This window comes from Azolla caroliniana, unplaced genomic scaffold, assembly GCF_043228905.1.
Source record: "Azolla caroliniana isolate FFs.n. ecotype wild unplaced genomic scaffold, voAzoCaro1.0.p SCAF_1, whole genome shotgun sequence".
NCBI classification, from domain to species: Eukaryota; Viridiplantae; Streptophyta; class Polypodiopsida; order Salviniales; family Salviniaceae; genus Azolla; species Azolla caroliniana.
The window spans coordinates 2,191,231-2,208,321 of NW_028230436.1; the positions used below are offsets into that span (position 1 = coordinate 2,191,231).

At 37.0% G+C, this 17,091-nt stretch overlaps 1 protein-coding gene across 1 annotated transcript; it reads right to left on the minus strand.

Moving 5' to 3' along the window:
- Positions 1-137: 137 nt before the first annotated feature.
- LOC147868245 (uncharacterized) lies at positions 138-14,333 on the minus strand. The gene is made up of 11 exons (XM_087316925.1): positions 13,029-14,333; positions 9,839-12,202; positions 9,629-9,746; positions 9,468-9,556; positions 9,127-9,365; positions 7,574-7,660; positions 7,392-7,491; positions 6,658-7,124; positions 6,162-6,249; positions 4,481-5,048; positions 138-2,270 (listed from the first exon to the last, which is right to left on the minus strand). The coding sequence occupies exons 1-11, from the start codon at positions 13,095-13,097 to the stop codon at positions 1,261-1,263; spliced, it is 5,199 nt and encodes a 1,732-aa protein (XP_087173051.1). The 5' UTR covers positions 13,098-14,333; the 3' UTR covers positions 138-1,260.
- Between the last annotated feature and the right edge of the window lie 2,758 nt (positions 14,334-17,091).

The window sequence follows — 17,091 nt, forward strand, 5'->3', positions numbered from 1 at the left end:
GTATAACACATTCCACCAAGGCGAAAGCATTTGAAAGTTCAGGTTACTGATCAAAGGAAAAACATTGACAAAAGAAAACTTGATGAATTTAATCACATAAAGAGAGATCAAAGTGCAACAGCATTTAATAGTACAAATCACCAGATGCCTTTTTCTTCATTAAATATAGCATTCCTGTTCCAGTATTATTGTGATCCATCACCTTTTCTCACATATACTATCATATTTACAAGTTATGCATTCATACAACTGCCATAATGGCAACCTCACGAATCAAAACTACCAATTATGACTCTCAAAAAGAATGTGTGTCTCAATGCTACAGGTAATTTGAAAAGGAAAATGGGGATAGACTCACAATTTTAAGAAGCACTGCTATACTACTCGCAGAGTACGCAAAGAGGGCTTGTTCAATCTCTAGATTATTTCAGCTCTTTCTTCCAACAGATGATTGTGAAGTGATATCTAGAACCAAGACATTCCCAAAATCAGATTAATCTATTACATCCATTTCCTTGACAAATCGACGGCTAAGCTCTGATGGATGCTTATCCCTAATCTAAATGTCGCCCTCTGCATTTCCATCTACAACATTCAAATCATCATCCAAAATACATTCGAATCATCAGTCAGCAAATTTGTACTGCTACTGTTATATATATATATATATATCTTTGACATAATCAGTGCTAAGCATAGTGGTGCCAAATCTCTAAAAGCTGCTCTGTATTGTCATTAACATTGGAATTATCAGTCGACATCTCTGAAGTCTCACTGTCACTAATAATGTAGACATTGTCAGTACTAATTATAATGATGCCAAATCCCTCAATGCTGCTATTGCCACCTATAACACTGGAATCATCGGGCAACATATCTGTGCTTTGCCACCAAACATTACACTGCGATTGAATCATCAATGCTAACTAGTATCAAATGTCTCAAGGCTGCATCTATATTGCCATCTATAAACCAAGAATCATTGACGAAAATCTCTGCAGTGCCACCACCATCAATAATGCTGACATCATCAATGCTAACTACACTTGAATTAAATCTCTCGAGATCGCTGCTATCTTCATTGCTGTCAATAACATTGAAAACATCAGTCATCATCTCTGTAGTGCCACAACATTGACATCGTATGCGCTGGCTGGACTTGTGTCAAATCAACACAGCTATTTATAACATTAAGATCTACAGCACCATTGATCCTGATAACGTTGACATCATTAGTTCAAACAATACTGGTGTCAAACCTCACAACACTGTCTCTGCATTGCCATTAATAACATTGGAATGATCTGTCAACTTCTCTCCAGTGCTATCAATAACATTAACAACATTGGTACTAATTATAATTTCTTGAGAGCAAAATCTGTTGAAAATCCTATCTGCATTGCTGTCTCTACCATTCAAATCATCAGCAAACATCTCTGCAGTGCCACCGCCACTAAAAACATTATCATCGGCGCTAATTATACTGGAGTCAAATCTGTTATCTTTATTGCCATCTACAACATTTAAATCATCAGCCATAATCTTTGAAGTGTTACTGGCACATATAACATTGGCATCATCGGTCACCACTGCTGCATTGCAGCTGCCACTTACAGTATCAGTGCTAACTATACTAGTCTCAAATCTCTCAAGGCTGCTATTTCCACTGTAACCTAAAACATTTGAATCATCAACCATAACCTCTGCTGTCCCATCAAAAAATAAAACATTGGAATCATCAGCAATTGTCTCTACAGTGCCACTACCATATATAATATTGGAATCATTGGCCAGAGCCTCTGAATTGCCACCATCACCATTGATAGTAGCAAGATCACTGATTCCAGATCTCTCACAGCCACTATGTTTGTTGCAACTTTTGACATTTGAATGGTCAGCCACTATCTCTGAAGTGCCATCATCATATATAACCTTCGCATCATCAGCCATCATCTCTGCAGTGACATTACCATCAGTAATGGTGATACCATTGGTTCTAGCTACAATAGAACCAAACATCTCCAGGCTGCTATCTGCATTGCCAGTTGTCATAAATACACTGGAATCTAACCTCTCAAGATTGGTATTTAAATTGCTACAAATCACACTAGAATCATTGATTAGCCTCCCTGTGGTGCCACTATAACTTGCAATATTATAATCATTGCTCAGTATCTGTGCATTGCCAACAATATTGGAAGCATCGATTATCATCTCTGCATTGCCACTTGTTACACTGATATCATCAGTCACCATCTCTGCATTGCCACCTAAGACAAGGCAAGGCAATATTCAGTCACATTGATGATGGAATATTGAATCTCCCCCCAAATTTCAAAGCAAAAGCTGCTAAAGGAGCAATCATTCAACTAAAAATAAATAATTATGTGAAAAAACCACTTCGAGTACAAAGAAAGATATATTCTTGTCTTTTTAAGAGGCCAAAATGACCTGTGCAATCAAACGCGAGATTACATCTTAAAATGTTGTCTTGTCTTTAAGAACAAACCAAAATAAATCTAAGTAAAAACTAAATAAAAATGAAACATAACTAAAGAATCTCGTTACAAATACATGTAAGATTCTCAAGTTAGATACGTTGTAATTTTTTTTATTCTAACGGTCTCTAGCATAGGTTGATCCCAGATCTCCAAAGCGAAGGAAGCGCCTGCAATGGCGGACATTAGATATAATGGCCTTTATTTGTTGATGACAATGGTTGTGAGATCTTCGTCCAAGGCCAAGCCTACATGCATGAAAAATTGCTATTGCCCAATCTACTGTAACCCATTATTGAGACAAAAGGGCACAGCTTTTGGGTACATGGATACCACTCCACGCGAATGGTATTTTATTCATTTCAGATGCTGCAGAAGGTTTAAGAAGACACTTAGATGGTCTACACTCTTTTTAGCACATGATAAGGAACTCAATGTGAACCGCCAGAAAACAGCAATAGTCTTTTATAAGACATAGGAACGGGTTAAAACATCAGAGCATTATCTTCACATATGGACAGGATAATGTAAAATATGTGGGTTCCTAGTGTAGAGCATTAAAGCTAGTTTGGGTGCAAGTATAATAGATGGAGATGCCTGGTAAGAACAATTCGGGCTAAGGCCCCAGTCGCAAGGAACCCCATAACAGAAGTGCACTACATTTTCAAGTGTGAAAAATATTACAGGATCCATGGGCACTTGTTACTGTCTCCTTTAAGTTCCATGGTCATGTCTACACAGGCTCTCCTCAGGAGTCTGGGTGACAACATATCATCCTGCTGCATGGAGGAGATGTAGTACTTGATATCCAATACGTGGATCCTCACAGCAGCATAGTGGTTTACTTTAGAGGATTCAAAGCATCAAACATCATCATGAACGCCCTTTCCTACCTTCGTTTCATAAGTCTTCTTAGCACGCATTAATATGACATCTCATTTCAGTCATCACATTAATATTAAGTCAAACCTGAGCTCATTGGAGGTTTTCAGATAGGCAGATATATAAAAAATTACAAGTGGGCGATAAACTTAAAGACAAGGTCAACGAAATCAGAAGTACATTGTCTTTGCTAGAGCACAAGCCAGATCCAGCTCAAGAAAACCATGACCAAGCCTATGAATCCAAAGCAGAGTTTTATTGATGCTGGGGGAAACGGTAAATGAAAGAAGAACATAATGTGAGAATTGATGGTTTGAAATGAGCAAGAAAACATTGAAAAAAAAAGATGAATATCTCATAAGTAAGAAGACTATGCTAAAGAAATTGGATTCTGTTGACCACAAAAAATTGAAAGAGACAGATCCATCAGGGAGGACAGAACTTTGAACCGCAAGATTCACTCAATGATAAAGATCAGATCCACCAAATGAGCTAGAAGATCTTTAAAATCTGGTCCATAAAAGGTGACTATAAAGGAAGTGATGCAAAATTGACAAGGAAATCTGTTCAAGCAAGGCTGTTCATATCAGATATATGTCATGTTATTGGTAGAATAGATCCTAGTGCCTCCAAGTTTTTTGCTTATACATATTCAAAAGGTTTGGCATTCTAAAGTCCTCAGATAAGGGGAATTTACCAGCTTACCTTAGTTGTCCATTCATTATACCCAGAGAATTGCATCAATCATATCTATTGAGAATTTATCAGAAATCATTCTGTATTGACTTGCAGAAGCTTTTGTTTTCATTCAGTATATTGAGGCCATTTGTTGCGTAAGTTATATCAAGTGAACTGCGTGTATAGGAGATTTATAGGAAATCATTCATCTGTCAATTTAAACTTACACTGAGGCCATTGTTTTACTTAATGTATGTATATCAAAAAGAAGAGTGAAATTCAGAAATGATATCTGAAAACAATAATCTAAAATAGCATGCTTCCTCACAACTTTAGATATCAGTACATCAACAAACATAATTCCATAAAACATTCTAAATGAGGTAATAAATATTACAAGTTGAAAGAATCATAAGCCGTACCTTGCCTAGTCAAAGGTCTTACACCCGTGCTTACACTAAATGATGGTGTTTGGCTTATCAGAAATTCTTGATTACTACCATTGACTGGAGTCACTGATGTTTGATGCAAAATTAAATCTCCAGATATATTATCCACCTTTGAAACTTCCTGTATATTCTCTATTTTCTCTCCTTTCTTCCGCCTTGCATAGAATTTGGGACAGAACTGTATTTCCCCCATTATCTCACTGCTGCTAAAAAGAAGATTCATATAATTACTAATTTTACTTCCATCCCAATTTGTGATGTCTTTTGTTTCTCTTACACCTGGAGTAGCATTATACTCAACAGACTCTAGAAACATGGATGATTTTTTCCTTCTTGTTCTTACATAAACATTTTTTATAGTCTGTTCCTTATCTTGAAGCTCCAAAATTTTAACTACTTCCTGTAATTCACACTGATGGCCTTGATCTGATTCACATACTGGTGTCTTTAGTGAGTTTACACCAATGATAGTATTTCTTCTGGACAGCTTTGAATCTTTCAATTCCCTAAGCCCATCAGCTACCCATCTTCTTGATTTAACCTGCATGTAAATAGTTAGGCTCAGAAAACTTGTGCGGATGTAGAAGAAATTACAGCAATGAATAAGACTTCCAAGGCACAAACAAGTCCAGAAAGTAGTCTAAATGCATTGAAAATAGACGGTAAAAGACTTCTCGTGTACGATGAATACAATTATTGGTGATTAGCAAACCTGGAACTAGTGGAAGCCATAAACAAGATAGATATTGAACTATATAATTGAATATTAGAATTCAACCACTAGCTTTGTCAAGAAAGTCAGGTGATATTTGGCTTATGCTAGAACATATACCAGCAATGTATTTTTGAAAGTAAAGGACATGATCTACAGTACAGTGTTTCAACTCCAATGAATCTAGCTCACTTGGTTCTCTTCTGCACCTTGCTAGTTTTGTCCTCTGTGGCCGGTTCCTTGGTAGTTTACTCTGTGGCCTTAAAATTTGATCCTCACTGTGGGATAGGCCTCATCCCATAGATCACAATTGGTCTCCCACGATTGTGTGTGTGTGTAATACCAATCAATCTGTCCCTCCCTTGAGTGCATGGTTAGGGAAGAAATGCCCTATGTGCAGGCATGTTGAGATCCTCTTCATACTGAAATATGCATGCTTCAAATTTTTTAATTCCTCTCTATAAATGTTTACTTATGTTTTCTGGTTGTCACTTTTATGCCTAGATTACTTTTGTTTAGAAGCCATTGTTGATACTGCAATATGATACTTCAATTGTTGATACTCTGATATGTTGTTTAGAATAACTGTCAAAGAAGAAACTTTTCACACCTGAAATAATTCAGGCTGAAACATTTTGCAGTGATGCCAGGAGTTTTTGGAGAACAGTCCTGGAAACACATGAGATGACACCACCTTTTGGATGAAAGATCACACTTTCATTGGATATTTCAGAGGTTTTGTAATCACAGCCTTATTTTTAATGCCACCATGTACCTCCTGATCAATATTTAGACAACTGACATTGGAATTATATATCCATATATCTAGTTTAATGTGCTAGCTCATGTTCACAACATTGAGAGGATCTTTAAAATGCATCCAGCAGGAACCAAGTAAGGAACGAGAGACCAAAAGAAATAAGTTATCAGTTTAAAATTTACCTGACGTTTTGATCTGGTTGTTCCAATCACCACTCTAGTATATATATCATCCTCTCTCTCTCTTCCAACAGTTAAGACATCACTGGGACTGCAATGAATAATTGCCCATGTCACCAAAAAGCACATTAGCAATCAACAATATGAGAATTATATGCAGCTTACAACTAGAAAAAGAAAAGAAAATTTCAGGCATGTAAACGTAAATCTATTTTTCACAGTTTTTCCAATATTTGTGAAAGAGAGATATGTCGACGTCTTTTAAGAAATAAAAATTACCTATCAGACAAGACAACAGATTACATTTTAAAATGTCGCCTTGTCTTTGAGAACAACAAAAGAAAAGAAAGAAAAACTCATTCATGTAAGTGTAAATCTATATATTTTTATGTGCATGCATGTAAGTGAAATCTACACCACAAGAAATTGGACTGGCAAGCATAGGTTTGTACAAAAACATTGCATTCATCTCAACTATTTTCAATAGAGAGATGGATACCTTCCAACTTCAGCCTTATATCGAATTCGATTTTTCAGTTTTCCAGGCTTCAAAGGCATGTACAATTCTGGAGTATCTTGATCATCTGAAAATAGCTCTTGCATGTAATTAAACATGGTAGAATTTATCAGAGAAATATTCCCATTCATGTCCCCTTCAAGGAAATTGTTATCCAATGATGCACAGGTCATAGAGAAGAATTCTTCCATAGATTTGCATGACGGGTTCTCCAAACTTTCAACCTCATGAGAAGTATGAGGCTGATAATCAGGTTTGCTGGGGTTAGTAATATCTAACAAATGCTTTTGAAGAAGAGTGGTTCCAGGAAATGTCATTAAGTGCAATTTGCTTAATTCTTGTATATCTGGAACACTCATTTGCTGGAAGCCGAATGCATTTATCCAGGTCTCTAGCAGCTCCGGGACTGCAGGTAGTATCAATTTCTCCACTCCTACACTTTTCAGCATCTAGAAATAAATAAAAAGCCCATATGGATCATTTAGGTTATATTTATAAATGAATAATTCTGTGTGAATATGAACTTAAGGTTTAAAGTATAATATATATATATTATGTATATATGTGCATGTACATATGTAACCTAAATATAAAACATTATCAAAAACAGTATGCATTAGTTAACTTTTGATTGCTATTGGTGTAAATTGCTAGAAAAATAGAAACAAATAAATCCTTGAAAATATTAGTGTGATGTAAGCATAGCTGCAGCAGACCTCTTCGAGAACATGCATCAACCGTCGACACATACCCTGACGACGATATTGATAGCGAGTACCAACAAGAGGCATTTCTGCAAGTTTCACTCCATGTACTCTACATAATTAAAGAACAAAAATAATTTTATGCACTAAAAAAGCAGGGTTAAATAAGACTGTCAAAGGCCCAGATTAACCACCTTATTGATGCCACAGTTATTATCTCATCTCCCCTCTCTAAAAGCATAGTGTAAAATCCACCATAGTTGAGCCTAGCAACCTTGGATCTGAAAAAACCAAACAAGATTTTCAGTCATATCACAATTTTGCATTGTTTTGTTTAGACAACTAAATTGTTCTCTCATTTAAGCCATCAAAATTTTGGGAGGTCTTATATACATGCGTACACAACCACACACATTACCACATTGAATTTTTATCCTCCACTCTTAAACCCCAAACCCCCTGTCATCTCTGCACCCACTTATGATTCCAGAACTCTTTAGAGAGTTTTAAGCTTTGATATTTGACACCCAGTGGACAATGGCAGCTGTACCGTTTTGATCAGTCTTGCAATTTGCTTTCTTTGACATTATCTTTTGATTGTTGCATTTTGTTACATACAGAATACACATACCACATCCTCATCAGTTCTAACCACTACCATGGGTTGGTGTAAATTTAGAGAAATCTCTCATGTACCTAAAGCCCCTTCCCTGTGCTGCACTGATGGAGACAGTCTAGACCATATACACATTAGCTCTCATTGCCTCATCTACTACCATCTATGCTCTGGAATCTCTCTCTTTCAAATAGAGCAGTGTTCCCACAATAATAACAGGCATGCAGACTTCTGTGTGTAACATTAAAGTAGGAGCGACTTTATCTAATTTTTACTATTTTCGTCACATGGAAATTGAACACAGGAACCAATTTTTTGGGAATGATTCTGCCAAATTGTGAGCAGCTTCCGATGTGGGCAGATTTCATAAGGATTGATAAATGATGTAGATAGCCAGGGTTTATTTTGACATTCCTAGTTATTGTGATTAAACCAACTCCATCATTCCACTTCTCTTTAGATTCCAGTTACCTTTGTTATTCCCATCCTATTCCCTTGTGACTGATATATATACAGGTGGCTTGAATGCACCAACCAATACATTCAGACTAAAGATGGAATTGCCACAACCCAACATTCAGATACTAGTATGATAACCACAGGCTAAGAAATCGTTTCAGTATGGTCGCTAATGTCAGATGTTATTTATCCCTTAAACCTACAACTAGGAAAGAGATGATGAAAATATGGGAAACATTTCTATAGAGTATTTGACAAGGTAAGCAATAATAGTACTCGCTGTATGATTGACGCATAAGTGAAGTTACAAATGATGCAACCAAAATCTACTAGTATGTATGATGCACAAATATGTTGGCAAACAAGATTTTACGAAGTGTAATCTACTAGGGTAAAACAAACAAACACAAGAAAGGCCAAATTATCTTCAAAATATACATATAAATTAAAACTCATAAATATAAGAACAATTATACAAACACATATTCTCATGCAACATTAAAACAAACAACAAAACACATTAGATTTTTTAGAAAGAGGGCATTGATATAAATTAAACAGCTTTGCAAATAGAGCGCATGATCATTAAAATGCAAAAATATGAACCCTAAAAATTCAAATTTATTTTACTCTTCCTTAAATCCTATATTAATATATTTTCCATCATCTCACCTCCTATTATACAAAGCCTGGGAAAGGAGGTTTATTCTTGTTCGAGGATCAATCATAGGCACAAAACATTCCTGCATCACATCATGTGCTACTGAAAGTTTGCTGCTGTGCTCCGCCATAACTTCAAGATTTGACTGAGAAAGTGCATGGTTTTTCTTCATGGCCCTTAATAGCATCCACGAGAAACCGTCTTCCATAGGATGGGTTATCCCCACCAGTCTTCGCAAACCTATAAATATCTAGAAAAAAGATAACAAATGCTTGTGTCACAAGAGAGACCAACATCCTCTTCCGATCAAAATACATGAGATTTTTCAGTTACCGATGCAAGTATTTAATACCTTTTGGCATTTTCTATCACAAAACCAGATCTTTTGGATAGCCTGACCCAGTGGAAGAACAGAACATGTTCGAACACAGCTAAGATGATCTGTATAAAAAGGTTACACTCAATAACTACATACAATTGGAAGATCTTCATCCCATACAACCAAATACATACACTCAAGTTCACACTGGACACAACGAAGCATTCTATCATCCAGATCACCCATCCGCTGGTTAGTTCCACATACTCCACAAGAACACCTTGGACAGTACCAATCACCCTCAGGGATCACCTACAACAAAATCATAAAGATACATGCCATTTTTATCTTCTAAGCAAAATAGTCGGTCAAGAACACAATGTGAATGATGATGTTAGGCTTACTGTTAGACCAATGCAATCAGCATGAAAAGTTGACGGACAATGATCACACAAGATCAACTCTCCTCCATCCCCACAAACACCACAACTATCATCACTAACATCCATAATTCCTTCCTTCTTTTCTTTTGCATCTTGCAGGGCACAAGCTTCAAGTTGGCAATCCGAGATAGATTTTCCATTATCCAGAAAAATGTTGGCACTTGGCCTGTGTAGCTTACTTCCAGCATGTGCTTCAAAATTTGACAGAGTAAATATATCCTTGCAACAGTCACACATAATACCCTCTCGAGTTACCTTGCCCTTTTTCATAACTTGTCCATCTTTCCTGTTAATATAGACAATGGGTTCATTCTCTTTCAATATACACTTGTCTATAAGCCAAGAAAGCACAGTAGACTTCTTGAATTGAGGCAACCCTCCAATATCATGGGAAGAATTTTGGTCTCTTGCCCTTTCAGGACAAGAGAGCAACACTTGCATCCGACAGCCTCCTTTGACACCAGATCCTTTATTTTCTGGCAACTTCCTACTTCCCTCAATTGATCCCCTGCATCTTTTTCGTTTTGGTTCCACAGATGATAAACCACCATAGCCTTCATTCTTCCTTTTATTTGACTTGTCCAGTGACAGATTAGTCTTTCTTTTTTCCTCTGCCGTCTCGTCACTGCATTGTGTTGGAACATCAGGTGTAGAACAGTGATGCTTTGGACTACTATACTTAAAATCCATTAGCTCTGGTACAGTTGGAGATTCAGTGCCACATCTATCCTTCATTGAACCGTTGCTAAGACTTATCTTCTTTGTACTTGAAGGTACGGTGTGAAGATGATGCATATGTGTTAAACTTTCTGTGATTCTGTATGCATCTAAAACGCCATCTGCGCCTTCAGGGGAGGAGCTAGGGATTTCTTTGTCAGGTCTCATTTCTCTACAAGCTGATGCTAGAGAAAAAAATCGACACCCATTAGGTGATACATATACAGCTTCATATTTCATTCTAGTACCACGGTAGCGTAATCGTGTATCAATCTTCCACCCTCTGCTAAGGAGATATGTTTTGGCTGCATGACGTGCTTGGCGTACCCTTACTTTAAGAGGCAACAGGTCAGAAGAAAATGTTCCATTATTTCTTGAGTCATTTCCATTCATTCCCTTACATCGGTCCCTATAGCCCTCACATGATAATGGATCAACAATTGTAGTACAATTAAGTATACCACTTCTGCATTCTCCTTGATTCTCGTTCATACACTGATCATGGCGATTTCTTCTCGGAAATGTCCTTCCTGCGATCCTAGGACTCGCCCTTGCTTTAGCTGCAAGCCCTCCATTCAGAAACATGTCTGCATTAGGCCTTCTCTTCTTCGACTTTGGTACTGAAAGTTGTCCTGTTGAATCAAACTTAGATGTCTCATATGGCACAAGTGGTAACAAATTCAGTGAATCCAGGTCCTTTGAGATATCATCCTTTGGGCTATCTGCAGGATTGTAACCAGCACCTAAACTAAGGTTTTCTCCACTATCACCTAAAATACGACTCTTAGCTTTCACCACCTTAATACATTTTTCTTCTCCTTTTGGGCAGACTCTCTCTTTATATTGATCTCCCTTGCTCATGAGATTTGCTCCTAAGGCCTCCATAGATATAGCATACCAAGGGCATTTCAACACATCAAGCATGGGTGGCTGAATCTGAAATGTCTTCTCAACTAAATGCCGGTTATTAATCATCTGCTCTTGCATCACTAAATCTTCTGAACTACAAAATCTTCTCTGCCTCCAGAGGTCCTTCAAGGGGCACTTAACCTTAATACAGATTTCCTTGAGAGCACCAAGGCCTAATTCACTATTAAAAAACCAATAGCCACGACATGCCCATAATCCAGATGCCTCATCCCACTCCTGTGAGACTCTTAAATCCTTCAAGACAATTTCAAGTTCATCGCCTTCTTCAGGAAAGAAGATCTTAGTTTTGAATTCTTCACAATTGGAGGTGACATCATCTAATAGAATACCTTCCCACCAAGCATCATTGTAAAAGGCATCTACCAAAAGACCCCTTTTCCAGTCCTGACGAGATGGAATGAGGCAAGGAGGAGGAGATGGCCTAATGAAACCTCGTTTCTTTAAGACTATATTTACATTTTCCTCACCCTCTGCTGGTTTTGAACCCTCAACAATTGTGTCTCTCCTTGTTGAAGTGTGTAATTGTACTTCCTCACAAAGAGGAATTGTCTCCTTTAACTTTCTTGAACCATCTCGAGTGAATAATTCATCATATTCAACCACTCGACGACAATACTTGACTTTCACTACTGTACCTGAATGCCAAGATCCTCTAAGACCCCGTTCTTTTTGACGGACCTGCAAAGAAAGGGAAAGCAAGGAAAGGAAACATGATTATCTTGAGACACTAAGAAATTCTTTGATAGGCATGTGCTTCATGATGAGAGGTAAGTGGCGGAATTATCAGGGGAATGAATGCTCAACCAACTCATGCTATATCACAAACACAAGTTTTTTCTGTGACAAAATGAATCCAAGGCCTGATGCTTAAAATATACAGCAGAAAGAGAGAATGTACTGTTGCAATATAAAAAGAAGCGCGAAATGCCCCTCATGTGTTCAATTTTTGACAGAAGTTCCCAAAAACTACCAGTAAAGCCTTATGCAGAATAATTTTCGTTATTTTGGTAGATTTTCAAAACTTCCCATTTGAGTAAACATCCAAAATATTAGGGGTATTTTGGAGTTTTTCCTAATAGCTATCACAGACTTCAACCAGATTGATGCATCTGTTTAACAATCATTCAAATATTTTTCTGAGCTCGTAGCATCCAATGACGAGCTTTAAAACATGATGGAGTAAGATGAGGGTGATACCTTTAGTCACTCATTTGCAATATTGTGAGCGTCCATAGTAAATCAGATTCATTCATTTAACAAACAAACAACCATTTTCTGACCTAAATAAACTGCTATATAGAGATGATAACTCCCTCGAGTTGCTCATTTGCAATATACAGTAGAATAATCAGATAGACATAATTATTCAAAACTTTTTACCTGAGCTAGTGCGTTGCTATTGCAAGAACAATTGCTACCATATATCATTTTCTGAACTAATCAATCCCTATCACACATAATACAAAGAGGCAAAGATAAAGAAAGGAAGAATGAGAAGATATACCTCTACTCGCTCTCCTTCAAGTAGCTGTCTGTGATTATCAGATGCAATGTCTATATTTGAGCTTTCCATTGCCTTCTTAAAATCTATCAAACTATACAAAACACTAAAATCGTCAACAAACTACTTCAGTAATTTCACATGAGGTTATGTCAACCAATAAACATAACCAATGAGGAGCCATGGTATGAGATAATGAACATGAAATCCATGGGAGAAGCTCTGGGAATCTGTTTCTTCTCTCAGACAACATCATTCCTCTCCTCTTCTCTCCTGAATGTTTTGCTGTGCTGGCAAAAGAATTAAACAACAATTCTCGCCATAATTCGCGATATGGACATTCTTCTGTTTGATATATCTTATACAAAACCCTTTTCCACAGTATCTTTTTGTTTTTTCTGTTTTTGATACTAGCTTTCCCCCAAATGCTTTTTTCTATCAATATTATCGTTAGAAAGCTGTTTTCTTCCTGTTGAAAAACCTCCTCAAAATCATTTCTTTATTTCTGCTGAAAACCTTCCTAGAGTACTGTATTCCTTCCCTTTATGTGAATGGCTTTTCTCAAAAACCCCTTTCTCTTATGATAGATTCCAGATAATCCTTTAATTCCTTTCCTATCGATAATCTTCTTCCTTTAAAATCTCTTTGTCAAGAAAGAATCCTTTTTCTGCAATATTTCCTGTCGCTGTCTTCCTCGAAACCCCTTTTTCCCTGTTAAAAACAGCAAATTCCTATTGGTAGCTTCCCTAGTTTTACTTCCCTATTTTCTGTTAATATCTTCCTTCAAAATATCCATCTTTCCTGGACGATTTTCTGCTCAAAGACTCCTCGATTTTCCCTCTTTTCTGTCTATAACCTTCAAAAACTCCTTTATCCGTTGAAATTCTCCCCAGAATTCCTTTCGAGAACTCTAGAAAAATCCACTTTCACGTTCCTTCCTGAGAGAAAGTTCGAATGCTCCATGCATTCGGAGGAGAGCGAGGAAGGAACGAAGGGAAATAATATCTGAGAATTTATAGTCACAAATATCACGTGAGGACGACTAGAAAACGGCGAGGAAATTCGATCTGAGATAGAAAAATAAAGAAGCAGGAAACAGAACTGCGGAATGTCTGAGAGAGAGAGAGAGAGAGAGAGAGAGAATTAGGGTTATTTTATCCTAGGGATCAAAGAATTCGATGCATGGTTGGAAAGGGGGGGGGGAGAATGGATTAGAGAGAGAAGAATTGGGGAGAGACAGAGACAGAGGCAGAGAGAAGGAAGGGCGAAGGGAGACAGAGATGTGGCGATGGCGATGGCGATGGCGAAGCTCAAACGAAGAAGAAGGAAGGCAGCAAAAGAACCCTTAAATTTATATTTTGTTTTGTTTTTGGTGGTTTTATTTTTTAATTATTTGTTGTTTTTTTAATTTTTTTGCAGTTCTTCAGGCCGTGGAGGAAATCTGATTTTTAATTAACGTCATTAATTAATTAAAGTGAGATAAGTACTGTACATAAAATGTAGTGTGAGCATTCCTTCATTCATTCGATCGGTTGATTTTTCTTTTTCTTTTTCTTTTTCTTTTTCTTTTTTTTGGGTGTTTTTCAGGTATCCGGTCCGGCCGGCCGGCCACAACATGCCCGCGTATTTGTCCGGCCAACACGGATTCACGAGTCACAGACAAACAGACAGAGACGATACCACGTGTTTTCTCAGGGAATTCGTTGCTTGCAGATGAGTTGCTCTTCCTATGTATATGCCCCATGAGTCCGCCGAGATTCGTCAACTCTGTAGCCGACAACCTCCATAAACTCGACATATCCAACTACATACTTCGGGTATCGGAACCCGACACTCCTGTGAACAAGCGCATGTTTGTGCATAGATCTCCCTTTCTCTTGCTCGCTCTTCCGTCGAACTGGTGGCCTCTGGTGGCCTCTGGTCTTCCTTTAATTCCATCAAATATCGGTAGGTTGTTTTTTGGGTGTGTCTGTGTTTCGAGTTAATTTCGTTCAATTCGATCATCGATCGAACCCGTGGTTCATAAGTTTTTTGTCATTTCTCATGTCTCATCACACATGTTTACTTTTTATAGATATGATTTTCGTCTGGCCCAACATAGATATTTCTAAGCTATTGACATCCGAGAAAAAGGTATTGGAAAATTGAATATTCTTGAGATGTACATTCAACAAGTATGGGAAACATTGGTTACGCTTCATAGGATATATTTATTTATTTATACATATGTACATAAAATGTTGAGAATTCTAATGAACTAATGCCAAGATAATATCAAACAAACTTGCACTTGTTTATTCCGTAATGAGACTTAGCTTTCTAGCAATATGAATCTCCCTCTTTCTCTCTTTTTTATCGTGATGTCTCTACCAGACCACCTTGAGGTACATCCATCTAGAACTCTCACACGATGACGCTATGGATTATGAGATCACTCAAGATAGAGTATTAGAGCTACTAAGGATTGAGTGGCAAATTGTTAAAAATGTCAAAGTGGAACATTACATCACAACATACAATGTTTATGGAGTGTGTGATCATGAAGGATAGATTATTAGAAGGTAAAATGTCAAATTGTGGGACATTATGTTGCAAACATTAACCCCCAAGGTTGGTATCCATACAAGGTAAAAATTCCATAACTTATCCAATCACATCTCAATAACCCCACGAGCCTTGGCTCTAAGAGAACCTTGATACTTCTTATACCTAACTCACACAACTTAGGTGTTGAGGTAGTATCATGGCATCGTCACTCAAATATGAAGATATACATGAAATATATCACTTATTCATCACATGCTTAGCATAAAAAATCATTTGCGAGAAATATGATGACTTGTTAGACGGGCATGATAATGTGAGTGTCATACTGAAATGACCGCCAAGAAGGGTGAGGACACATGGTCATGCATTGTTTTCGTGTATAAAGTTTTTAATGTTGGGGAGTAGTAACCCCTTTCTTCTTTTAGGGAGTAGTGAAATACAATATATGTTATTCGGTCCCATAGCTCAATTTTGGCCTTCTCCTGGACAATTAAACATCTAGTCTATATCCATCCATATCAGATAGCAGTAATATTTAAGACCATCTAATAAAATACATATTTTTTCAAGGACCGTCCATGGAGTGTAAGGTTAGATAAGTATTTAGCCCTTGACTAAATCAAAAGGCATAAATTTCAAAATAAAGATTGTTGGAAGGTTTAAGATAAATATTAGCCCTAGACTAAATTAAAAAACATAAAATTTAGACCCTCACTCATCAACGATCCTATCCACTCCTTTGATTTTCTCCACATATAGACTATAGTTTAGAAATATTGTAGTAAAGGTTGATTTCTCACTAGCAATACTTTACCTTAGTGATTCATAGAATTGAATGGATTTCATGTAAAAGGTTTAAGAAACTGAATTAAAGGTTGACCCCATAACCTTTTGGTTATTTTTTCCCCTCTCTATCTTTTATTGTAATTAGCTTACGCTAGCTATTAGACTACCAACACCATGACATATCGTGAAATCTCAACTTTGACACTTGTTTATTGCACACCATTTGTGGAATATAGGGGATTTAAACACATGACCTTTTGGTCTCCATAAAAACAACCTTACCAACTATGCCACAACCAACTAACCCTCAACACCATGCCATTCATTGGTAAAATTCTTGAAGATTGAATTATTACTCACTTTACATGTAGATGTTATATTTTTTGTCTCATTGGTCATATTTGACCCACAAAGACAATAATAAAATCTCTCTTTCTCTATGAGAAATGATACGATAACTAGCCACATCACTTCATCCTTGTGTTGTTTTATACGAATAATAGAGGACTAGTTAGAGTACATTGTATTTGCACGATTTAGCTTGACATAGAGATTGAGGATTAGGAGCATCTTAGCCTACAATATGAAGCATTCACCTCAAGTTGATAATGTTCTCACCATCAATCGTTGAGTTTACCTACCTTGCTGAAATTTTCAAAATAAGACGTAACTACCTCCATTCGTTAGACTCGTGTATGTATGCTATCAACTTAAAACATACAAGTATAATATG

Coding starts and splice junctions, on each gene's coding strand:
- LOC147868245 (XM_087316925.1), bottom strand. CDS start 13,097: ATGGAAAGCTCAAATATAGACATTGCATCTGATAATCACAGACAGCTA. Junction 9,366..9,467: donor GTGATAGAAAATGCCAAAAG/GTATTAAATACT, acceptor TCTTTTTTCTAG/ATATTTATAGGTTTGCGAAG. Junction 7,661..9,126: donor CAGGCTTTGTATAATAGGAG/GTGAGATGATGG, acceptor TGGTTTTTTCAG/ATCCAAGGTTGCTAGGCTCA.